The sequence below is a fragment of the Mastomys coucha genome, unplaced genomic scaffold, assembly GCF_008632895.1.
Source record: "Mastomys coucha isolate ucsf_1 unplaced genomic scaffold, UCSF_Mcou_1 pScaffold1, whole genome shotgun sequence".
Lineage (NCBI taxonomy): Eukaryota > Metazoa > Chordata > Mammalia > Rodentia > Muridae > Mastomys > Mastomys coucha.
The window spans coordinates 23878545-23904218 of NW_022196891.1; the positions used below are offsets into that span (position 1 = coordinate 23878545).

Consider the following 25674-nt stretch of genomic DNA (forward strand, 5'->3'; position numbering starts at 1 on the left):
AGTCATCAAAATCGCCTGGGGCACAACCCAAGCATGCCTTCCAGTGTTTGCCACCATCACCTCTGATTCTTAAGCCTTTCCACCTACTTCCAAGTCTCCTCAGAATTGACAGCTGAGAATGTCTCAAAATACATCAGCTTTTATCTTATTTTTTTTTTAATGTTCTGTAGAAAAGCTACTTTTTTACTGGGAATATATAGTGCAACCCCTTTTAAAAATCTATTTTTGAAATATAAAGCTAGCACTCTCCCAATTTATAATAGTGACTGCTTTGCCCCTTCACTGTAACTGGATACCTGTGTGGGATATTTTTGTGTTCTTTCTGTTGTTGCCTAGAATACTGAAGGACATTTTGTTGAAGGAAAAATGATATCAGGAACTAAGTTTATTCTTACAGAAAGTGCCATTTACATAGAGATGAGCGCATGCAGATTTATGCGGGACTCTGATTATACATCATACACAAATTCCATTTTCTCTCCCAGCCTCAGAAATGGAAATAGATACGCACAAGTTGGTGCTGTGGTGCTGTCATGTTCACAGTGTCCCTCACTCATGACCCACAGGCACGGTGACAGAACTGACCAGGGGTGACAAGACAGCAGCACGAAGACCATCATTCGTAGGATGAATGCTATGCAGCAACAGCGTAATGAGGGAGCAAGAACCTGCGTGCAGTGTTTCACGATAGCATCCCAGGGTCTGCTGTCACGGTTGCTCTGAGGTTAAATGAGATCTTGTGTTATTGCAGGTCTCAGGACCTGGCCCTAGGTCCTTAGAAAGCTTTGCAGCAATTCCTGAGTGAGGAGGGAGGCTCCCAGGGGTTTAGTGCATAGGCTAGTGGTTTGAATGGGAGTCATCTTCCATTCCCTGTGTCTCAATGGTTAATCGTGTGATTAAGCAGCTGGTGGCTCTGTTTGGAATGGTTAGGAAACCTTTAGGAAGGGGAGAGCTGCTGGCAGAAGTATGCCATTAGGGAAGGGCTTTAAGGGTCTACGTCCTCGGACTACTTCCTGTTCTCTCTCTACGTCTTAACTGAGGATGCAGTGTGGCCAGCCAGCCTCCTGCTCCTGCCACCACACCTTCCTCACCAGGATGGACTCTATCCCTGTCCACAGTTAAGCGGGAATGCACTCATTGTGTAGCCAAGGATAACCCTAAAGGGCTGACCCTTTTGCATTTCTCCCTCACACTGAGACTACAGGTGTGTAACCATCCCCACTTTATGGGGATGTGAGGGATGGGACCCAGGGCTTTGTGCCTGCTAGGCGAGAACTCTACCAGCTGAGCTACCGGTGTGAGGTGAGCTTCAACTCCTGAACAATTTATGTTGGATATAAAATTCTTTCTGTTCAACTGTAAAGATCTTATGTAGTAGTTTTCTTTTGGAGTAAAGTATTCTTTTGTTTGTTTGTTTGTTTGTTTGTTTTTTGTTTTTTGTTTTTCAAAACAGGGTTTTTCTAGATTGCCCTGGCTGTCCTGGAACTCACTCTGTAGCACAGGCTGGCCTCTAACTCAGAAATCTGCCTGCCTCTGCCTCCTAAGTACTGGGATTAAAGGTGTGCACTACCACCACCCGGCAACTGGAGTAAAGTATTCTTAATGTGATTTTATCTTTAACACGTGAAATAAAATGGTCAGAGGTTTTTTAGTTTCTTTTTTTTGTTTTTTTGTTTTTCCTACTCCATGACTATCAGTTACTTCCCCAAACAACATTAGCATAGAGCAACTTAACCATTGTTCCCAGTGGTAATCCAGACATTGGGTTCTGAGCCTGGAGTTCACAGCCCTTTCAGCCTGCAGTGCCTGCTCAGCTGTCCTGTTATAGTTCTTCCCATGCTGCCCCGTGTCCAAGGCTTTCTCTGATTATTGAACCTCTCCTCCCTCTTAGACCTGGAGGGTTGGTTGCTTGTCTTCACTCACAGCTGGGGTTATCCTCAGCAAAACTCTTTGATTTGGGGGGCACACATCAAGCTACCTTCCCATTCACTGGCCTGTCCCATCCCTCTTCTGCAGTGTCCCTCACCTGATTTCCCTGCTGACTAATGCTTAGATGCGTAATCAGGCAGATAGATAGTCCTGCAGCGGGCTAAGCACAGAGTGCATGGCAGAGGGAAGTGTAAGTAGTCACTGATGGTTTGGCTAAATTGTTTTCTTGGAATAATTTTTGTGTATCTAGGTGTGTGTCCTGTGCATGCATATGTATGTGTATTTTCACGTGCGCATTAGAATACACACACGTGTGTGTGCATGCTTGTGGGAGCAAGACGTTGATGCCACATGTCTTCATTGGTTGCTCTCCAGCTTGTGGTTTGAGGCAGGGCCTCTCTCTTAAAGCCAGTTGAGCCCACCAATTTGGCTACTGTAGCTAACCAGCATGCTCTGGGAATGCCCTGTCTCTTCTGCCTTCACGTCACTAGCATTAGAGGCGGGCCATCACACCTGCCTGGCATTTACATGGACCATGGGGGGGGTAAAGAGGGGGGAGCCTGATCTCTGGTCCTCATTCTTGTGCAGCAGTTGCTTTACATCCTGAACCATCTCTCCAGCCCCCTGTATGGCAGTGTGTTTTCATGTAAATTTCTGTTCAGTTCTATAGTATTTCACATGGGTGTGCCCTAGCTTTTGGTACTTACTTAGCAAGTCCAGGAGGCCAGCGAAGGTGCCTTTCTAAACAGAATACTATTTGGTCAGTTTACCCACACACTCTCTGCTCATGTTTCCCTTCCAGAGCATGAATGAAGTGATTATAGTGTGTGCCTGTGAATACCTAGACACAGTTGGGTAGAAATAATCCTGACCTAGAAGAAAATCTGTGCTGGAGAGATGGCTCAGGGCACTTGCCACAGAATCGTGAGGACCGGAATTCATTCCCCAGAAACCACGTTAATCTGGGTGTCGTGGTACGTGTCTTGAATGCCAGTGTTCCTGCATCAAGATTAGGGGTGGAGACAGGGTCCCCATAAACTCAAGAACCAGCTAGTCAGGTGTTACACAGCAGCAAATGAGAGACCCTGTTTCAAATAAGACACAAGATGAGTACTGACACCTGGGGCCGCCCTCTGACCTCCACATGCCATGCCTGGTATGTAAATGTTCACACTCACACACGTGTACATACCCCAAAGGAAAAAGCTTTATGGTAGAGATTCATGGTGCCTTAAACAGAGAAATGGCTTAATGACTTTGCATTTGTTCCCTCATTGAACTAGGGACCTTTTTCATCTCTCCAGGCTATAGTTTTAAGAATCAGGAAAAGCAGAGGGTCAGCATATATATGCTTTGTGGGAAGTCTCCTACAAATAGGAGGCAGATGATGCCTCCAGCTCTTTAAGCTAAAATTCAGAAAAAAACGATAAAATACAAAACAGGCTTTCCAAGGTGCTATAGAGGTTGGTAGATTCTATTTGGGGAAAAAAAAAATACTCCACTGGAGAGAATCTTACAGGAGAATTAAGCTGGTCTCACAAATATGCCATGCTTTTTTTGTTGTTGTGGTTCTACATTCCATACAGATATGGAACATCATGTATGTATGTGTATCCTTATGAGATATGAAATAGAACTACCGCAAGAGGGAAACATGAATGAGAGCTTAAGTAAATACTAAAAAATAACATTATTTCAAAGTAGAAACTCTGATTTTGGAGCACTTTGGATTTGGGATATTCTGTTAGGAATGTCCATCCTAATATCAAGCCTATGAGCATGTGAAGAGCTGTGGAGTCTGAAGCAGGAGTCTCAAGCACCTCAAACAAGGGACACTCAACCTGCATGTCCCCTGAGAGGCTGCCAGCAGATCGTGTGGATTAGCTACACCTTGGCTTCAGCCCCTTGGGAACAGGGAGGTTCCTGTGACCTTGAGATCTTCTGCATAGACTATGTGGTGTGCTGGCTGGTTGGTGCACTTCAGCGTCACACAGACCTGGGCATATCTGGGAAGAGAGAATTGAAGAAATGCCTCCATAAGATTGGCTTGTTGGAATGCCTATGGGCTGTTGTCTTCATTAATGATGGGCGCGGGCGGGGCCACCCCTGGGAAGGTGGGTCTGGGTTGTAGAAGAAAGCAGCCAATGGAAGTCATGAGGGGCAAGCCAGTAAGCAATGTTCATTCGTGGTTCTTGTTTCAGCTCCTTCCTCCAGGTTCCTGCCCTGCTTGCGTTCCAGCCTTCGCTTCCTTCAGTTGATGGGCTGGGAGCCAAGTTTGGCTTTGATCATGTTGTTTTATCACAGCAACATAAAAGTAACTAAAACGTCTATCAGGTACCTAGTTGAAGAAATTCACTTTTTTTCCATGGTGTGAAACAGACCTAGACAAAGATTTTTTTCCAAGTAGAGAATGAGTTGGATTGGATCATTTCTAACGGGAGATGGTCTTTCACCTTGGCCAGTTCCCTGTGATTTATTCCTATTGGTTCTTATAGCCAAGCTGGCCAAGGAAAGTGCTTGCAAGAGCTGTATCTCCAGGCCAAAAGCAGAGACTGCTGGCTTCTGGCTGGTGCCAAGCACTGGGCCAGTGGCGGAGCTTGCCCGGACTCACTCCGCAGGAGCCATCTGATAAGGCGGCCATGAGTTCCTATCAGGTGTACAAGGAGAAACACTGCCTTGTTGTACATACAAAACAGCTGCTGGAGACCCTTTATCTTTTGAGAGGAAATGCATGTGAGGTACCAGGGGCAGAGTGGCACCCTCCCTCCTGAAGATGCTTATCCTGGCTGTCGGCCGGCCGCTGAGACAGACAGGAAGATTTGGCTCAGTTTCCAGCAGGAGGACAGTGGGAGGCCATAGTTCCCAGAGTTTAGGGGTGGGGAATATAAGCTCATTTTTGTCTCTCCTTCCCACCGCCCCTTTAAAACCATGATGGGAAGATAGCCAGGTACCGTTAACCTATCAGATGTCATTCAGGTCTAAGTAAAAGCCAAGGTGATTGGGTTCTTAAAATGAGCCTTTGCAGAGTCTGGAGAGGCAATCACAGTGAAATGCTTATCATGATCTGTCTAATCCCCACTGTGTTAGGAAGCCATGTGGGTTGGCACATACTGGTAATTGCAGCACTGGGGAGGTAGAGTCAGGAAGAACCCTGGGACTTGCCGGACAGTCAGCCTGGCCTACGTGCTGAGTTCCAGGTCAGTGAGAGAGACCATAGCTCAAAAAAATAAAACAAAAATCAAAACTGTGGAATGCTCCTGAGGAATGTCACACGAGACAGTCTGCGGGCCTCGGCTACGTGCACATATGCGCTCCTCGTATACAGGACCACAAGCAGGTGCCGACATAGCTTTCTTTTTAAGGACTACCAAGATCCCAGAGCATCTCCTTGTTAATGGCATGCCCCCCGTTGTAGTTAGGGTTTCTCTTGCTGTGACGAGACACCATGATCAAGGAAACTCTTATTAAGGACAACATTGAACTGGGGCTGGCTTGCAGCTCAGAGGTGTAGTCCGTTATCATTGTGGCGGGAAGCTTGCCGGCATGCAGGTAGATGTGGTGCTGGAGAGGGAGCTGAAAATTCCACACCTGGATCTGCAGGCAGCAGAGACAGTGAGCCACTGGGTCTGGCTTGAGCTTCTGAAACCTGAGAGCCACGTAGCCCAAGCGACACGCTTCCTCCACCAAGGCCACACCTCCAATAATGCCGCTCCCTGTGCGCCCATGGAGGCCATTTTTATTCTTACCACCACTCCCCTGACTCCCAGCGACAGCATTCTGCTATGGCGGCACCCATTCCAGTAGCTGGACGGGCTGCATGGATCTTGCCTCCACAGAGACCTCTGTATTTCAGTTTGTCCTTCAGCCTACGAGGACTGTGACATTGGACTTCTGTATTATGGTCCTCACGGTTTCTTTTGTTTCCTATCCTTTGCAGATATCATTAATGGAGTTCAAGAAAAATGTGTATTGCCTCCTATGGATGGCTACCCCCACTGCGAGGGGAAAATCAAGGTAAAGTGGAAGTTATGTCTGTTCGTCCCAACACCCTCCATCTTTTTCCCCCTCCCAAAGATGCTAGTGGGCAACTGAGCCTAGAAGAAAATCCTTTCCGGGGCATTTCTATCCTAGATAGATGGCTCTTCTCTACCACTCCCATCGGGTGCGGGTCAGCAGTGGCTGTCATCAGTCAGGCTGAGAACCTGGACCACTTCTGGTGTCCACTGTGTCTCTCCTAGCCCTTCATCTCCAGGTGATCCTTCAAGTTCCAACACCAAGGGACCTGAGTTAGAATTCTTCCTTCTCCTTGGATCCCCATAGTCCTGCTCCGTGTCCAGACTATGGCATAAATGTGATATCTGCATAAGCAAATATGTGCCCAGAGACACTTGGCTACCCATTCTCAACTCTGTGCACTCCCACTGATGACCAAACCCAAGGTCTCCAGAGTGCTAGGCAAGCGCTCCATACTGAGCTGCAGCCCGGCCTATCGTGTGTGATCTGTGCAGGTGAACATGTATATGCATGTAGGTATGGAAGCCAGAGGACAACCTTGTGTGTCATTCCTTGGGCACCATCCAGCTTTCCCATGAGGCAGGGTCTCTTACTGGCCTAGAGCTCATCCAGTAGGCTGGCCTTGGCTGTTCCCAGAGCTGCTATTCCCAGTGCACACCTGGATTCCTGACCTTTTCTTGTTTTGTCTTCTATTATTTTGAGAAAACTAAATTATATTTGTTTGGTCTGCTCCTGGTAACCACTCGTGGCCGGTGGTGTTCAGAGAAAGGTTGTCATCCACGTCCTCTGTTAAGAATGGTGAGAACCTCCCAGGAACATTCCCTGGTGTTCTTTGGGGGCAGCTGTAAGTGCTCATTGACACCTCTGTGCTCTTTGGCCTGAGCTCTGCACTGCAGGCTCTGTGCCGTGGCTTTGGGACCTCCTGAGGGTGTTGAATAGAAGGTCTTGCTAGCTCTCCCGCCTTTGCCTCCACTGCTCTCTGTTTACATGGAGCTCCTCTGGTCAGCTGGCCCTCAGCTCAGGGACCTTTGGCTCTGCTCTACCCATGGGCCTCCACTTGAGTCACCCACTCCACTGTGTCCTTTGCCCCCTCCCCCTTCCTCCACAGTCTCCTCAGCCATGTCCTCTCCTCTCGTTTCAGTGGATGAAGGACATGTGGCGCTCGGACCCCTGCTACGCAGACTATGGAGTGGACGGGACCTCCTGCTCCTTTTTTATTTACCTCAGTGAGGTGAGTCTCTCAGAGGACTTGAGCGTCTACACTGAGGCTCTGTTGTAACCGAGCCTGGAGTTGGAGAAGCTGAAAAAGACCAGCGACATCTCATTTTCCTCCCGACACTGTCCTATAAAGGAAAAACAAGCCTGGATTCGCTGTTTTTGTTTGCTTTAACTTCTAATTTCAGTAAAATACACAGACCGCGGGACTTTCATTCTTCACCAGTTTTTTATTTATTTTGTTTTCTTTTGTCCTTTTAAAAAAAACTTTTTATTTATTTAGTGTGTGCATGCATGTACAGGGACTATGGCACACAAGTGGAGGACAAAGGACAACTTGTGGGGTTCTCTCCTTCCCAGTGTGGGTCCCAGACACATTCGGGTCATCAAGCTTGGTGGCAGTCACCTTTACCCAAAGCCATCTTGCCAGCCCTTCCCTTGGGAACAAATCATCGGATATCATCAGATCCACCAACTAGTGGGCCCAGACTGAGAAAACAGTCCCGCTTGGTGCGTAGTCCTCAGAGCACTCAGCCTTGGGAGGAAGACGCTGGGCGCACAAGGCTGAAGGCACACTGCCAGAGTCTTTTTAAAGTCTTTCCCAAGTTCTCACAAAGGCATGCTACCGTCTAGTTCGGGGTTAGTGACCGTCTTAAATGAGCCTGAAGTTAGGACTGGCTGTTTTGATTTGTGTTTCTTTAGTGATGAGCTGAGCCATATTAGGCCACCTCCCCTGGCTTTTCCCCCTGGCTGTTGGCTGTCACGTGTGCTCTAATGGACCAGGTTACCTCCTGGCACCTTCCTTATTCTTTTCTCTCTGGTTTTACTTTTCATTTGTTTGCATACGTTTACAGTGCAGGTCTTTTTAAAGGCCACATAGCACTCAGCAGACCCCATGGGTCCCTGGCTCAGATGACTTCTAGCTCTTCCCTCGGAAAGAGTGCTTGTCTAGCATCCACAAAACCCAGAGTGTTCATCCCAAGCACTGCCTAAGCTGGGCATAGGGGCACACACCTACAGTCCTCATAACTGGGGAGGGATGTCAGACGATCAGGCTATCCTTGGCTACATAAGTTGGAGGAAAGCTTGACATCACCATTTCTTTCACGATTCGGCCCCATTGTAACAGCCCCTCAGAGATGCCCTGTAGAATATCTCCATTTTTTTAGGCTGAATTAGATGTTCTCGCCATGGTTTTCCTTGGGCAGTCTGGGTTCCTCTCTTTTCTGTACCATAAACTGACTAGCATGACTTATTTGGATGAATAAGCCTGTCACCAAAACTATAAGGCATGTGCCCCCTCTCCTACGTCCACATTCTTTCTGTGCCGTAGCTGGCGTTGATTGTCAAGTTGACACAACCTGGAATCCTGATAGAAAGCTCTGGGAGTGTCTGTAAGGGAGTTTGTAGGTTGGGTGAATTGAGGTGGGAAGACAGCTCCCCCAACTGTGAGGCAGTGTGTCCTGGTTGGTGCTCCTGCCTCAATGGACTGCCCCCTCAAACTCTGAAGCCAAGTAAACTCTGGGTCTTCATTAAGTGGCTTTTCTAAGGCATTTTGTTACAAAGGAAAGTAGCTAACACACTCACTTTCTTCGTTATATCACAGTCAGCCCCCAAGCCCCTCAGCACTGGGCTTTGATCCCAAGGCCCTGCCACCTAGGCACTGCCATACTTTTTCTTTCAAGAGTTTATTCCCTGGGAATCAGGGGAATCCCAGCACTGATGACAGTAAGGTGCCTTCTAGCAATCAGAAGCACAGGCTAGCCTGGGTGCTCCTCCTCAGCTGTCGAGATGCTGAGTTTGAGCTTGTGCCTGCTTCCTGGCTTCCGCAGCCTTCTCATTTCCTTCTGCAAGGAGAGGCAGGCCATGAGTGACCTTCACCCCAGTGAGAACTCAATGAGAAATTATCTCTCCTGCCCTGAGGGAAAGACTCTTCATCCAGTTTAATTTGACAAAGTTTCCTTTGTAAATCCCTTCTTCCCTGGCCTGGAAGAAGCCAGAGTCCGGCCATGGGTCCTGATTGACAACCACGGCTCCTTTGTGGATTTGGGAAGGCTAAGGAGATAAAGGGTGTCACCTTCCGCCTGGGTTTCCCAGCCTTCTCTCCAGCTCCTGGACCAAGGCTGGGAAGATGTAGAGAAGTAATGGTGGATTGAAGGGTGCGGACATGGGTTCTGATAGGTTCATTTCCTTTAAAACTGCTGCCCTGACCACACCCTCAGTGGGGGAAGGGTAGAGGTTCAAGAGAAAGAGAAGTAGGGGTCTGAGGAGAAGAGTCCACGGGCAGCACCAGCACACAGGTCGGTCTGTACAGAGACCATGGTTTCATAGACTCTCTTCCTGAGCCGCGGTTACCTTTCAGTAGCCTTGGCGTAAGACCAGTTTCTTGCTTCTTCTCATTAGCAGAGTCAGCTGAGTGAGTGCTTACTGGCTTCTCTTTCAGTCACTGGGTTGTCGGCATCTACCGAGAGCTCATTTTCTTGCCACTGCGCTGAGCATTCTGTATCTTAAGAGTTTAATGGGAAAAAGAAGAAAAGAGAGAGAGATTCAGATGGGAGAAGAAGAAAGGACGGGTATAATTAGCCACAAAACAGGAGAGAGAGAGATGGCTCCTCTTTTGCATCTGGGAACCTTGTGGTAGTTAACACTGGTCGTCAGCTTGACGGGGTCTACGGTCACCTAGAAGACAAGCCCACGGACACATGTGTAGGGAAATTTATCACATGGGCTAAAGAGGAAAGATGTAACTTAAATGTGGTCCCATGGGCTGGGTTCCCAAACTGAGCGAATAGAGGGAAAGCAAGCCGAGCACCATCGTCCATCTCCCTCTGCTTCCTGGATGTTGATGCCTTGTGACCAGCTGGCACCACACAGTCCCAACACGATGCACTGTGTCCTCAAACTCTGAGCCAAAATCAACCCTCCCTTCTTTAAGTTGCTTTTGGCAGGGTTTGTATTAGAGCAGTTAGCAAAGTAAGTAATATGGGACGGTATCACACTCGGGCTCTAAAAGTGACTGACAAGGGCCTATCATATCGTCCCACAGACTCAGTGACAGCTGCAGGAGGGATGGTCACTCCTGAAAGGTCCCACCCCAGGAACATCACATTTGCTTTTTTGCCATTTCTTAATCTCTGGGACACAACGTGTTTCCTCAAGTTCTTCTTGTTGTAGTTCTGTTTGTTTTTAAAAACATCTGCCTCCCATCGGGATGGTATGAGGATGTCCAGGTTCACATCAGAATGTCCTTGGAGAGGGCCTAGTAGACCAAGGATGCTCAGTAAACATAGTAAAAAAAAAAAAAAACATGTTTATGTGTCACGTTATCCTTAATTTGAGGACATTCTGGATGGACATGCTGTTCACATTTAGAGTTAGAGTCAGGTCACATAAGGTAAGTCTTTGTTTGCTATGGCTTCTAGCCATATAGAAACTAGACTCTTTCTTGATACTTGATTGGTTGGTTGGTGTTTTGTTTTGTGCCAGGGTTGGGGCGGGGTGTTCAATTGAAAGCCATATGTCTGCCCTTGTGGCCTTACTGTTTAAACAGAGTCTCACTAAGTCTGGAACTCAGCAATTAGGCTAGACTTTTTGGACAGTGAACCCCAGGGATCCCCCTATTTCCACCTCTTCAGTTCTGGGGTTACTGGTATACACCATCACTTCCAAGATTTTTTTTAAATGTGCTGTGGCTTAGAACTCAGATCGACATGCTTAAGTGGCAAGCACTCTATCTACTGAGCCATTTCTCCGGCCCCATGGCTGCCTTTTGAACTGATAAGGACTGCTATATATGTGTGTGGTGCGTAGCATGTTGTTTTGATAAGCATGTGCATTGTGGAATGTCTAAGGAAGGCTCAAGAGTGCACATTGCTCTATATTCTTTGTATGCGTTTGAAAAACACACTTGCCCTTGACTGCTAGTCTCCGTGTGGGTTGTTGCATTTGTGTTAGGAGCTGATACACAGAGCCATTTATGTGAAATTGATACCAGTCCCTGAAGTCAGTTCCTTACCTTGCAGTCTTAAAATCCTAGAGACAAGGGTCTGGAGAGATGACGTAACATTAAAAATGCTTGCTGTTCTTGTAAAGCACCTGAGTTTGCTTCCCAGCACCCACAACAGCCTTTAACTAGCTTCGGGGGATCCCATGCCCTCTTCTGGCCTCTGTGGGCACCTGCATGCTCTCTCTCTCTCTCTCTCTCTCTCTCTCTCTCTCTCTCTCTCTCTCTCTCTCTCTTGCTCTCTCTCTCACTCGCTCTCTCAGCACCTGCTTGTAGATGCTTGCTCGCTCTCTCTCCCTCTCTCTCTCACTTGCTCTCTCTCCCTCCCTCCCTCCCTACCTTCCTCCCTCCCTCTCTCTCTCTCTCACTTGCTCTCTCGCTCTCTCTCACTCTCTCTCTCTTGCTCTCTCGCTCTCTCTCTCAGCACCTCCTTGTAGATGTGCTCTCTCTCTCTTTCTCTCTCTCTCTCTCTCTCTCTCACACACACACACACACACTACTGTGCGGTACAGCTATGTGGGCCTTTTTGTTAGTCTGGGTTTTTTGTTGTTGTTGTTTTTCTCCTTTCCTTTCTTGCTGTCTTATAACGTTCCTATTTTGTTGAACTCTGAGACCTGCTTCCTTTCATATCACACACCACGTTTCTCTTGAAGTTGGCAAAATGAGAATGCCACCTTAGTTTGACCTGCTCTGTAAACTCAGCCATTAGGTATGTGGGTGCTGCTGTTGCATTTCCAGTTTTTATGGAAAGAGCTGAGCTTATTTCTGGGTTTGACATCTGACAAGAGGTAGACACCAGGAAGACCTAAAGTAGGTGTCACTTGAGGGATGGACTGGACCCTTCAGATTCAGGACGGGCCCCTCCCTTCATTTCCCTCCACCGTTGCCTTAGCCAACCCGCTCACAGTGAGTAACAGAGCTGCAGCAGCTGCCCTAACCAACCCGCCCATTTAAAGCACCTGGCAGTTCCATGTGTTTGCACTGTATCCTGGTCCTGTCTGGCCTATTCCACCCTCCCACTCCCTCCACACACCCCTAACCCTTGTCCTCTACCCACCCTTCTACCTCAATGTCCTCTCCTCATTTTTGTTTTCTTTAGTAATCCATGGAGTCTAATTAGTTCTGCTGGCTGGAATGTTGACTGGCTTGACCCTGTGTAAGTCTTGTCCGGGTAACCATAGCTACAGTGGATCCTGAGTGTGACGGCCATCTCATGTCCAAAAGACAGTTTGCCACGGCTCTCTCCTCATCCTCTGCCTCCAGTGTGCACTCCTCCTGGTCCCATCCCTGATGTTCTCTGAGGCTGGTGAGGGAGGGACATGTATAGATGGCCATTTAGGGCTGAGCACTCCAGAGTCAGCCCTCAGCACTTCCCAGGTCCAGAGTCTCCACATGCAATACACTGCCGAAAGAAGCGTCTCTGACAGAGGATGAGATTCATATAAACGTAACTCTATAGAAGGCAGTTTGACATGTCCATCTAGCAAGACAATAAAAGTAGTTTCCTCTCTACCGGTGACCTTCTTGGCCATTAACCACCTTGTCATCTCCAAATCCCTTTTAACTGAATCCCCAGAAGTACAGCCTTCTCTCTGTGAGCTACAACCGCTCAGCACACTGACACCACGCTGGCGACAGCAGTGTAGTGACAACAGTCAGAGGCTCCCCTCTTTAGGGATGGGTTTGTGAGACGGCCAGAACATTCCTGGAGTTGTTAGGGTCAAGCCTGGGCCACGGCATCCCTAGTAAGCTAGGCTTAGTCACCATCCCCAGTATGCCAGTGAGAGACAAGCGATAGTGAAAACCAAGAAAGCTTCTCCAAAGCGACCATCTTGGAGAGAGGAACCAATAAAGAGGGCCAGCGACCCCACTCTGAGTCTATCTTCAGGGTCCTGCCATGAGGTTTAGCTTGAAATGGAGGGCAAGAACTGTTCATAGCTAAGCAGTCCTGGTGGACTTATGGCTCGGCCCACCATTTCCTCAGCTCCCCCACGGCTGGCACCATGCATCAGGCCAGCTTCTCCTTGGGCTCCGTTGCCCCTGTAATCAGACAGTGGAGAGAGGGGGGCACATGTACATTTGTCTTTGTAGTATCTTCCACCCCCTGGAGGGTGGCAGTTACAAGAAGAGTGAAGCATTACTTACGCAGATGCCCAACCACATTTCAACTGCTGGCCATGGCCAAAGGGGATAGAGAGCCAGGCCATCGGCACCTGCACCTCGAGAGTTGGGTCTCCTGGCTTCAGAGTTCCACACTCAGTGCCCCCTCAGTCCTTCATTTTGAAGGAATACAAACTCAGCTAAGGAGCCAGCAGCCACTGGCTCCACGTTCTCTCTGTACCAAAACCCACTCATGTTGGGAATACAACCCTAATTAGCTGATTTCAGTTGATGATCTCCTTTGCTTAATTTCCACTACTCCCTAATTTTGACGCCTGCCATCCAAACAGGAGAAATCCCACCTGGCTCCCATGAGATCATAGCTAATGAAAGCCCTGTGATTCAGCTCATCGGGAAGCCTCATACTTCATCACCAGGCAGGTCACTTTGTCCATTGGTTTCTTTGAGCTGTATGGCTATTCCCATTATAGAAACAAGGCCGTACAGAGGAATTGCTGCAACTGTCCTTGTTTCAGGCATATTAATTCAATTTAGCTGTCCACACCTTTTATGGCTAGTGTCTCTTGTAAAACTTGGAACAAGTTCCATTGCCCCCATGTACAGTACATTGATGGATGGTGTTCATGTATTTGACACCTATGTTATCTTGTTCTTTTTATATCATCGTTCCAACATCTAGCAAGCAACATGTTTTTCTAGATGTCTTGACTCACTGGTACTATGGTTTTTCTGTGTGTGTGTGTGTGTGTGTGTGTGAGGCAGAGGCATATACAGAGGCAGAGGCCAACCTCTGCGTAGCTCTTCAGATACTGTCTGCTTTGTCATCATTTGCTTGCTCTCTTTTTGTTTCTCCATTCATATGTATGGCCGCCTATGTATGGGCACACATGTATGTATGCATTTGTATGTGGAGGACCAACGGTGAAGCCAGGCATCTTCTTTGATCTTTCTATTTTATTGAAGTAAGATCTCTCACTGAGCCCTGAAGTAGCTGATTCTAGCTAGTCTGCCTAGCTGGTCTGCCCTGAGGATCTCCTGTCTCTACCTTCCAGGTATTGAGATTACAAGAGATGGTCGTACCTTCCTGGCTTTTATAGGGGTGGAGGGTTAAACTGGTCATGTAAGCCTTTTGCTCACAGAGCTGTCTCCTGAGCCCTCTACATATACAACTTTTTTCTTGAAACAGACTCCCTTCCCTTACTGGCCTGGAGGAGCTTACCAAGTACTCTAAGCTGGCCGGCCCGTGAGGCCCAGGCATCTGCCTGTCTCCCTACCTCCCTAGCCTTGGGATTACAAGTGCACGCCATCATACCCAGCCTAGGGACAGAAATCAGATCCTCATGCCTGGCTGGCAAGCATCCTACCAACTGTGCCCTCTCCCCAGCCTTTGGTTGATGCGATTTTTTGAACCATTTCTTTAGCTACTGCAGGTATATTTAGTATGAGATAATCAAATTGCCCAGTGATTTATTGCTAGATCTTAAATGTTTACAAACTACCACTCCAAATGCCAGTCTGGACAAGTGTGTGTGCGCGTGCATGTGTGTGTGTGCGCACATGCATGTGTGTATGTGTGTGTGACCTTCCTAATGGAACAAAAGAAGCAATTTCATGCCTTACCCATGAGTCTGTTCCTTCCGTTTCATGAACAATGGACATAAAGGTCCCTGCCTTTCGGTTTTCCCTTGGCAATATGTAAAACCAATATTGGTTGAGCATGCTATTAACCTTGAGTTTAAATTCAGCGTACTTAATCCCTTGATTACTGCCAAGATTAATGCCCAACAGGAAAGGTTGGAAGCTTAAATGCTTGTGAATGCAAGCATGAAATGAAATCCTAATAACCCGCACAATGATCAGGATTTATAGCCTGTGTGGGCTGTGAAAGATAACTTGGAAATGGTGTTACAGAGACTAATCTGTCAGAATGGGCAGTCTTGGAGAATTGACTGTTCAGGCTGCAGGAAAAAAACCCGAACAACAGCAAAACTGACGCGTGGGAACAGGTCAAGGCACGCTTGAAATGTCCCTCCCGGCTGTTGCCCGAGTGGACCAAAATGTGCCTTGAAGGTGTTTAGCTGCTCGAAGTCAGAAATTCTCTTTCCATAAGATAAGATTTCCTGGCAGTCAGAGACTCAGGCAGTTGGCTGAGATTTATGGTTGAGGTCCTTCCATTTTCTACACCCAGACTTCATCTCCAGCTTTTCATCTCCCTACGTTCATTGTTCTTGTTGCCTGGGTGTTAAGATGCCCTTTGCAAAAAGGATTTTTCAAGCCATCCCGACTTGGGAGAGCTGGTTGATGTCTCTGCCACTTTCCCACCACTCTCCTCCCACAATTAGTCTTAATGACATTTCTTTCTTAATGACATTTAGAGTGGACATCTTTTCTTGATCTCCACCGTGCAGAACTCACAGGGAGAGAGCAAGAGCTGCCAGACCCTCCTGTGCCTGTCCTCCTTGGAACATGTGGTTGGCAGGGCTCCGGTACAGTAAACTCCTTAGCTGGTCTCTTTTTAATCTGTGCGTGTGCGTGTGCGTGTGTGTTCGTGTTTAAGCAAGTGCATGCTTGTGCACTTGATGTGTGTGTTTGTGTGTATGTGGTCAAGCACATGCATGTGTGCATGTGTTCATGCATGTGTGAATGTGTGGGGTGTGTGCGCGTGTGTGTGTGTGTGTATGTGTGTGTGTGTATGTGTGTGTGTTCGTGTTTAAGCGAGTGCATGCTTTTGCATGTGGTGTGTGTGTGTGTGTGTGTGTGTTTGTGTGTATGTGAATGTGGACATTAGTGTGCTGCAGAGCATGCGTGGCAGTTAGAGGAGAGCTTCAGGTGTCAGTTCTCACCTCCCAATTTGATATAGAGTCTCTGTTGCTTTTCTGCTGTGTATAGCAAAGTTCACTGGCCCTCAGACTCTGAGACTATTCTGCTCGCTGCATCCCCTTGCTCTAGGATTACAAGCATGAGACCTTCACACTTGTTCTTCACCTCCTGAGCCATCCTCCAGCTGAACTCTACATACTTTACAGTGTCTGTGTCATGTGGTCAGAATCCATCTCACATTTTTTTAGAATGGTCTCACAGCCAGGCTAACTTCAACTTCAACTTTTGTATGTAGCTGAGGATGACCTGGAACGTCCCAAGTGCTGGGACTGCAGGTGTGCACTTTTATATCCAGTTTTGGTGGCGCTGGGATGGAACCCAGGGCTTCCTGAATCCTAGGCAAACACCCTGTTAACTGCTTAGCCCCTGTTCCCCTGCCATTTCTGTGTCCCAGTGATGAGTTGCCATGCTAATACTGAGCCACAAGCCAGGCTCTGTCTGCCTGGTTTGTGTGTGCCAGTGAGTTTAACAAGACTTCTCACGTGGAGACCTGAGGGACAGTGGAAAAGGCAAAACCAGAAACTTCCTTCACGTTGCTCACTCTCAGTGTGTCCAGCTCTGACTTCTGGTGACTCTCTCTCTGTGGCACTGGGTCCTGGCCCTCTGTTGGTTGTCTCATGGAGTCTGATTACAGTGTGGCTGCGGATCTTTGTTGCATCATGGATGGATGGTGTTTCACACTTGTTCCAGGAGGCTTATACTACTAGGTTGTGTGTTTGCTGACCCCCCCTTCACACCCTCTCTCTTCCCACCTTCCTTGCCTTTCTAGCTTACGCTGGGGCTTCAGGAAAGCTAAGCCAGCATCCTGATGCCTAGATACGCTTCTTTATAAGGTGTTAGGTCACAACCCGGGACTAATGGCTGAGATGCCTACTGACATATTAAAGTGAACACTGGCCTCGCATTTCTCCCAACATCCCTCAGTCCATACCAGTTCAGGGCCCTTCTACCTCTAAACTTTCCTAGCCCAGGGACTGGGCTGGGCTTGCCCTTCTGCCAGCTGCTCTTCCATATATAACCCAGCCAGCCACTTTGGCTTCACCAGTCTTTTTCCCCTTTTTGCCTTTTGGTCTCTTGGTCGCTAGTCTCCTGGCTCTCTCCTCTCCCTTCACACGTAGCCCGGCTCAGTCTGTTGCTCATCCACTCTGGACTCTCCAAGATTTCTTTGCCTCTGGCTGTGTTTTCTCAAATATCTACAATACACCTACTCCTCCAACCATAACTAGGAGCAGTAATGCCCTTTCTATTTCTTTTTTTTTTTTTTTCATTCATAGGGATGTCCACTGCTGTAGATTACTTTCATTTCCTATCCAGTCACCCAAAGAGTTCCAATGGAAACCTCGAAATGTTTTTATGATATTTATCACTTACTTACTTACTTTTATGTCTGGGAGCCTGGGCATAACATTAGCATAACATGTGATGGTCAAGTCTCAGTCTCAGGCAGGGCTCACTGCTCTCCTCCTACCCGTGGGACCTGGGGACTGAGCTTTAGCCCCAAACCTCCTTTTCTACTGGACCAGTGAGGACACTGGCCCCAGAGAAACTTTCATTTCCCAGGTGGCTTCCACAGTTATCTAACATTTTTTTAATATTTAAAAGAGGATTGGTTTTGGTTTTTTGTTTGTTTGTTTGTTTTGTTTTGTTTTTGGATTGCTTGCATTCTTTTCTTTTTCTTGTTGTCATTAAGAAGTCTTTGGTTGATATACATGTGGTATGTTTGATCCACGCTCGTTATTTTCTGGCTGATCATCATTTTATCACTGTTTGATTGTTTTGTTAAAAAAAAAAAATAGAAGTGCCTGATGCGTACATTTATTGAATGAATGACTCTGTTCATAGTTTAAGTACTAGGGTGTGCATACCCTTTTATTGACATTGGTATTGTTGACATTGGTGATTTCTCCCAGCTATAGCCTTATCTTATCAAACCTGCTAAGACTGAGATTGAGACACAAAGCAGGGGACTTTTGAGTTTACTCAGTGGTTCCATCCAGTATTATTTCATGAGGGAGAATGAAGAAACAGATTAGAATGAAAGAGTCAATTACAGAACTATGCCCTTGGTCAGGGAAGACAATAACCAGGCAGTCCCGTGCTAGACAACAAAGAACAGTGGTGTGCTTGGTCTCTGGAACGTGGCGTGGCGGCCTCCCACCTCTGGCTATTCACGTGGACTCGGCCTGGGTGAAACCAGTTTTGAGTGCACTGAACATCTAAGGAGAAGTTTTGGAGGAAGCAGGTCGGTGTGTCTGTGTTAGTTGTGTGATCGTCTACAGAGGAGTTCATTTGCCTTCTCTCCTGGGTGATGAAAAGTGACTTTTCTCAAGCAGGGTCAGTCTGGATTGTAAAGCACCTGTGGCATAAGCCTGTTAGAATCCACTCACTCTGAGGCCCAGGGAAGACTGGTCACAGCTTCTCTGTGCCATAGCCTGAGTGGGGCTCCCAAGCATCATGCCAGCCCCTGGCTTTCTCCTACACACGGCCGGCTGAGTCATTCTGTGTTTGTAGTGTTCCTGCCTGCTCCAGGAGAGGCCATGATAGGTGCTCTCTAGACCCCATGCTCACTGCCCCATCTGCATCTGGCTTTGAGCATTCTCAGTTACCCATAATCAACAGAGGCCTGATTTTATTCAGTAGAAATTGCTAGAAGCAAACAATTCACTGAGTGACTTTTGTTTGTTTGGTTTGGTTTGGTTTTTTGAGACAGGGGTTTCTCTGTATAGCCCTGGCTGTCCTGGACCTCACTCTGTAGACCAGGCTGGCCTCAAACTCAGAAATCCGCCTGCCTCTGCCTCCCAAGTGCTGGAATTAAAGGCGCATGCCACCACTGCCCAGCCGCTGAGTGACTTTTATTCTACTATATCATTATAACATCTCCCCCTTATTAATTATTGTTCATCCCTTACTGTGTGTGTCAATGTCTCTTCTCTGCTAGGACAAAGTATCCTACCAAAGCAAGGTAAGGAGAGAAAGCTAGCTTGGGCGCACAGTTCCAGGGTATAGCCACCATGGAGCGAAGGGCCTGATGCCAGGGGATAAAAGGTGTCATTATATTTTCATTTCAAAAAATAAAAATGTATTAAATTTTAAAAATTAAACTCTTTACCAGAAGAAAGCACACAGTAACTATAGATCCAGGTCTTCTCTGTGGAATGCCTGGGCTTATGAATGCTGCAGGTATGGAGGGATGAGGTAGATGGATCTGTGGCCCATATACACACATATGAACACATATATACCTTCATTATAATATGCAGATTAACAAAAAGGAAAAGACTGAAACACTCTTAAGTCCACAACACACAAAGACAGTTTCTCTTTTCTTAGGCATTTAGTTTCAGGGGCAGAAATTTTGTTAGTTCGTTGTTTAGATTTTTCTAAAACAAGGTTATGCAGTTTGGACTATCCTAGAACTCCCTATGTTGACCAGACTGGCCCAGAACTCATAGAGATCAACCTGCCTCTGCCTCCAGAGCAGTGGGATTAAATATGTCCGCTACTATGCCTGGTGGTTGGTTTTGATTGTGTTTGTTACCTGAGAGGGGTAGTGTGAGACCCTGGAGTCAGCTATAGACTAGGATAAAACAGCCTCGTCTACATTAACCAGAGATGAGACTAAAACTGAGGCTCTGTCCACAGAAGAGAGCATTGGTCCAGAGAGACCAGGCCCTTAAGGACTGGGCGTTGCATCTACCCGGCCTCTCCTGTTAGCAGGCCCCGGCTTCCTCCTTTCACCTCCCTCCAGCCCTGTGTGTATCTGCCAACAGCTTCTTTTTCCTTGAGTGCAATGACTCTTCCGTACTGTGGATCTTGAAAAAACAGCTTGACCCAGTTAGAACTTTTAGGAACTCATACTGTTTTGATTCACCAGCCTCCTGACAAAGCCAAAAAAACCTATTCAGTTCAAAGAAGTCTAAATCACCAGGAGGTATGTCAAAATTGTCTTATTTTATGTCTCATCTCTAAAGAAAGCGATGTGTGTAGCCCTCACCACTGAATATCCATTAGTGTTCTGAAGTTCTGGGCCAGCAAGGGTTCACTGCTGCCTCTTCATTTTGCAGCCTGTGGCTAGTGCGCTAGAAAGATTAGTTTGTGTCTAAAGAGTTTGCCTTCAAATCGAACGTGATCCGAGTGGCGCTACCTCTTTATCACCCCCGGGATGTGTTGCTACCATGAATTCAGATGGTTTTCAGTTTTGCGTGTGTACACCTGTTTGTGAGTGTGTACCTGTCTGAGTTGTGTGTGCAGGGCCAGGAGTTGGCAGGTTGGATGTCTTCCTGTCACTCTCCACCTTTGTTTTTGAGACCGGGTTTCTCGCTGAAACTAGAGCTTGCTAATTCAGTTAGACTGGCCAGGATGCCTCCTGGCTGTACTTTCCCAGTGCTTACGTTACAGGCATATATACTGAGTGGCCCACAAGATACTTAACATGAGCTCTAGGGATCAAACTCAGGACCTCACCCACGAGTAGCAAAGCTTTATTAGTCACGGAGCTGTCTCCCACATCCCATTTCCTGTTGTTTACTGTGGTAAACGACTGACTGCCTTTGATGAGTTGTTGCTTCTGAGAGAAGATTGTATGCCGTAAGATTGGAGAGGTAAGAGAGGATGAGCAGCAGTGGCCTCTTCACTGAGGGCCACATGCAGTGAAAAGCCACAGCTGGAGACATGTGGCCGAGGCAGCCATGATGGCAAGTGTCCGGAGGCAGCCACAGGAACCATGGACTCTGGGAGCGAGCCAGAGAGTAGCTTTTCTGAACACTTCCAGTCAGCACGATTCCGGAGTCAGGGAGTGGGCCCCTCCTGGGGTCAGCTTTATTGATAGGCTGTTAAACTGGTGGGCCAAGATCATTAAGTGACGCTGGACACATCAGATAGAAAATGCAGTTACATATCGGGAGGCAGGATGGTAGAGTTATCAGCTACAAGCAGTTTCCCCTGAATGCTCATTATGGCACTTTTATTTAGGAAAATGTTGCCCTGTGGAAGGCAGTCTGCTCATTACTTGAGTTATGGCCAGCTCTGGCCTTCCTCCAATCCTGCTAATCCTCTGAGGTTCCAGGAAGAGAAAATAATTTTGTTTGTTTGTTTGTTTTTCCTCCTCTTCCCACAGGGTAATTGGTTTACATATAATTTAATTATTTCATCAACTAGTTATCCCATCCTTGAGGTGGAAAACAACCTCAGCCACTCGCCCTCTGTGGGTTAAGGTCTTTATCTCTTTTCCCACCATTCCAATTACATGAGGAGCTGAAATTGCTGCCTAAAAGCTCAATTGGACCACTCTATTTTCCATATTTGCAGAGATGTCCTTGGAGGCAGCAAAGGGGTAGCTAGTGATTTAGAGGAAGAAGAACCAAGAAAAATGATCAGCTCACAAAAGGAATTATAGCCTTGAGAGCTCTCTAGTGAAGCCCTGTTTTAAATCACCTTGGACTGCCTATGTTTTCATCAGAGTAAGACCCGGACGGTCCATCGGGGTGGAAGGTATGAGGGGGCATTACCCATGTCTGGCACACCATGGTGGCGTCGGGTTTCCTTAGTCCTAGTCTTGCCTCATCTCTCCCCATTATACTCTTCATGGGGAGATTTATTTATTTATTTTTTATCCTGACAGGTTCCTATATAGGCTTCATTTATTCAGGGGCTGTGGAGATATCCATCAGTCAGGCATCTGCGGCTCACACACGAGGATCTGAGCTAGGCTTTCCAAGCACCTACATAATAAGCAGCTGACGCCGGGGCCTGAACCTGCAACATTAGAGCAGGGCAGACAGAACAGGTGGCTCCCTAGAGCTTGCTTGCCACCCAGCTGAATGAATGAGCTGCAGGTTCACCTACAGACCCTGTCTCCAAAAAGAAAAGGAGAGGGAGAGAGGGAGGGAGAGAGAGGGGAGGAGAGAGAGGGAGAGAGGAGGAGGAGGAAAGAAAGAGCAAAGAGTAATGGAAAAACATCCAACATCACCCTCTGTCATCCACATGCATACACATGTGCACACATCTACATGTACACATGCGCACTGAGGGAAGCATACATATATCACATAACAAAGGCAATCCAAGTGGGTGAGGATAAAAGTAATTTTTAAAAATGAACTTAGTTGTGTATTTATCTGTAAGGGTTCTTGACATCATGCTCTGTGTATGTGTGTGTGTGCATGCACACACGCACGCACGCGTGCTCATAAACACACTTACATGCGTGGTTGCAGGTCTAGCAGTCAAGCCCAGGACCCGTCTGAAGCCTTCATATTATAAAAATGCTTCATAGGGATGTTTTATTGAGTCCATTTACTAAAATGTAGTTGGTGCCAAGTGAATCAATCTGGCCTAAGAGCAGAAAGCACAGATGTGTGGCGTCTCTGGGACTGGCTGAAGTGTCGTGCTTCGTCAGGCTCCTTTTCCGCTCCGTTTTCCTGAGTCGTGGAGCTGGGCCTGTTGCCTATCATGGTCATACTGGTGAAGGTCCACAGTACTTTAGGCTGCGGGCCTCAGGCAGCTTAGTATTCTCTCGTTTTATGAGTGCAGGCCTTGTGCTTTCCCCATGGGCAGGGGTTCTGAGTGAGCTCGGGCACTCGCAAACATCACACGAATCTAATTTTACTCCACAAGAAGAAAAGGGAATCTTGCACTTTTCCTACCACCCCTTAAGCCTTGCTGCCCTGAGCTCAGCTGCTTTCTGACCATTTTCCACAGCAGATGGCTTTATGCAAATATGGCCAGTTATTTTCGGCCACAGTAAATACCACCTTGCATTTTGAGTAACTTCTAGATTACTGAAACTACTCACATGTATCTTTGAAAACCTACCCAGACCTGGAAGACAGATTTTCTTCTTGTCTGATTGATCTGCCAACCCGAAAGGCTACGGTCCCCCTGAGTCGGTGACTCCTTAAAGGATGCTCCTCTGTAAAATCTTACCTGTCCCCCTAACTGAAGAGCAGTAATTTCTGGTGCCAGTTCTTGAACCATCCTTAGTGACGCTGTATGAATTAATAAAGGGATGACCATGCTATCACTGAAATTTTGTAGCTATTTTACATAAATAGGGCAAATGTCACTATCACCCAATGGATTTCTTGTTTTTCCTTTCCTAGAAATTTTTTTTATTTGAATTATGTATATATCAAGAGGGGTCAACATGTGCATGTGAGATCAGCCCCCTTGGAAGCCAGAAGAAGGTGTCAGGTCCCCTGGAGCAGGGATTCCATGTAGTTGTGAGCTGCCCATTTGGGTGATAGGAACTGAGCTGTGCTCTTTGAGAGTGTAGCAGTCTCTCTTAACCTCTGAGCCATGCATGCCTAGAACCCCTTCCTAGAATCTCTCCAGTCCCTTCCTAACAATTACTGATTTCCCTAATCTCTGGTAGCTTTTCTTAAAGAAATATCTACAGGCCCAGTCCTTTTTCTCCTTCCTTTCTTCCTTCCCCCAACAGCTGTAAGGTGTGTTCAGCCTGAGCCTGTAAGCCACAGACGCTCAAGTGAACTGTGAATGCAAGCTCACACAAAATTATAGACTTACTTAAAGCATTATGGAGTGTGTGTGTGTGTGTGTGTGTGTGTGTGTGTGTAAACTTCGGTTGCCTCAATGTTAGAAGGTTGGACACAGCTTGTGTACCGACAGATCCTTCTGTGGAAGAACTCTCATAAGATCACTGAATAGATATGTAATATATTCCTGGTTTGCTGCTATTGGAGAGAGGGTCTCATGTAGCTCAAGCTGGCCTAGAACTTGTTATATAGCCTAGAACCTCTGATTCTCCTGCCGTTGGTCACAACCTGGGTACTGACATGACGGGTGTGAGCCACCCGTCCTGCTTTATACGCAGAATACAAACCCTGACTAATTAGCATTCAACCACGGTTTGCATTCCTGATCCTCAAATCAGAGAAGAATGTTTTGGGCCTCAATGCCATCTGTTCCCTTTAGACACACCTGAGCAGATCACGAGTCATCCGTGCCCACTCATTGAGTGGTGCACAGTGACTCCTTCACATGGCAGTGCCCCTGCACAAGTGTTCAGATCTTCTTACCCCTTGACAGAGGGCACGCCTCTCTCCTGTGGAAGAGTGGGGATTGGTTGAGGAAGAAGCCACTCCCTGTAATGTAGGACGGGCACCTCAGACCTCAGCCGAAGGTTTCTGCACCTTGGAGGGCACCTACATTGGGCAGGAGTTTGGTTACTATCTGGTTAATAATATCCCATATAAACACCATATTCCTTGCAAGTTGGAAGTAGTTCTTAGCCCTCTGTCCGTGTGCATCCACTGAAAGATGAACCAGTGTACTTAGTCTTTCTGACTTATCTTTTTCAGGTTGAAAATTGGTGTCCTCGTTTACCTTGGAGAGCAAAAAATCCCTATGAAGAAGCTGACCATAACTCACTGGTAAATGACTTTGGAATACTCTTCTCGCACCTGTGCGCTTAGGTCGGATGCTAAGGGATACACACAGTGCCTTTTGGAAGTGCCAGCTGTAATCTCAAGTCTAGCTGGCCAAATCATACAACCGTTAGCGCAGATTTATTTATGGAGCAGTTCTCTGAAGGTCCCTAAATGACGGGGCCACAGAGAGGCAGGAGCTTTGGTGCCAGATGTGGAGGCCTTGGGTGATCTAATGAGGAGACTGGCTGTACATAATGACCAGGCTTGTCATCGGGCTCTCTTGCCTGCTAAGGAAGATTAATGAGGAAGGATGGTCTCAGCTGCGGAGGCCAAGGGAGATTCCATAGAGAAGATGATGAGCTGAATTTAAAAGGACAAGCCGTATTCTGAGGGACAGTATGAGAGAGGCACATCTCTATGGGGAGTCGGGCTGTCCTATCACACTGCAAGGTTGGGTGGGCAGGGTCAGAGGTGTGGACATGCTGGCTGAAGGTATAATTAGAAAGATAGGAAGGGACTCCAGAGACCTTTCAATGATATCTTGAGAGCTTGGACATTTTCATTTTCTTTAGACCGTAGATCAGTAAATCCTTCGCTGTTTTTGTTTGTTTTTGTTTTTTGTTTTTTGTTTTTGTTTTTGTTTTTGTTTTGTTTTGTTTTTTTTGAGACAGGGTTCCTCTGTGTAGCCTAGGCTGTCCTGGAACTCACTCTGTAGACCAGGCTGGCCTCGAACTCAGAAATCCGCCTGCCTCTGCCTCCCAAGTGCTGGGATTAAAGGCGTGCGCCACCACCGCCCAGCTCCTTTGTTGTTTTTTAATGATTTGATTTGTATGTACTTTTCTGCATGGGTTCATATACACCATGTACATGTCGGGGCCCACAGAGGCAAAAAGAGAGCATCAGTCCTTCGGAGATGAAGGCAGGAGAATTAGAAATCATGGTTATCCTTGGCTACATAAGAGAGTTCAAGGCCACCTTGGTCTACTAGAGACCCCATCATGTGCAAAAATAATAGGGCTAGTGAGATGGCTCAGCAAGTAAAGGCCCCTACTGCCAAGCCTGAAGACCCAGGGTTGATTCCTGTGGACCCACATGGTCCACAAAGAAAACCAATACAAGTTGTCC

General features: G+C 47.1%; 1 protein-coding gene and 1 non-coding gene across 9 annotated transcripts in view; both read left to right on the forward strand.

Moving 5' to 3' along the window:
- Mgat5 (alpha-1,6-mannosylglycoprotein 6-beta-N-acetylglucosaminyltransferase) overlaps nt 1–25674 on the forward strand; it is a 293646-nt gene that overhangs the window by 164860 nt on the left and 103112 nt on the right. For all 8 annotated transcript variants that reach the window (XM_031380981.1, XM_031380977.1, XM_031380967.1 and 5 more), the window contains 3 exons: nt 5867–5943; nt 7085–7174; nt 24481–24552. In XM_031380981.1, the coding sequence (XP_031236841.1) occupies nt 5867–5943; nt 7085–7174; nt 24481–24552 (239 nt within the window). The remainder of the gene's footprint in view (nt 1–5866; nt 5944–7084; nt 7175–24480; nt 24553–25674) is intronic.
- On the forward strand, nt 16551–16661 carry LOC116072122. Its single transcript, XR_004111321.1, has one exon. It is a non-coding gene; the product is annotated as a small nucleolar RNA U6-53/MBII-28 (small nucleolar RNA).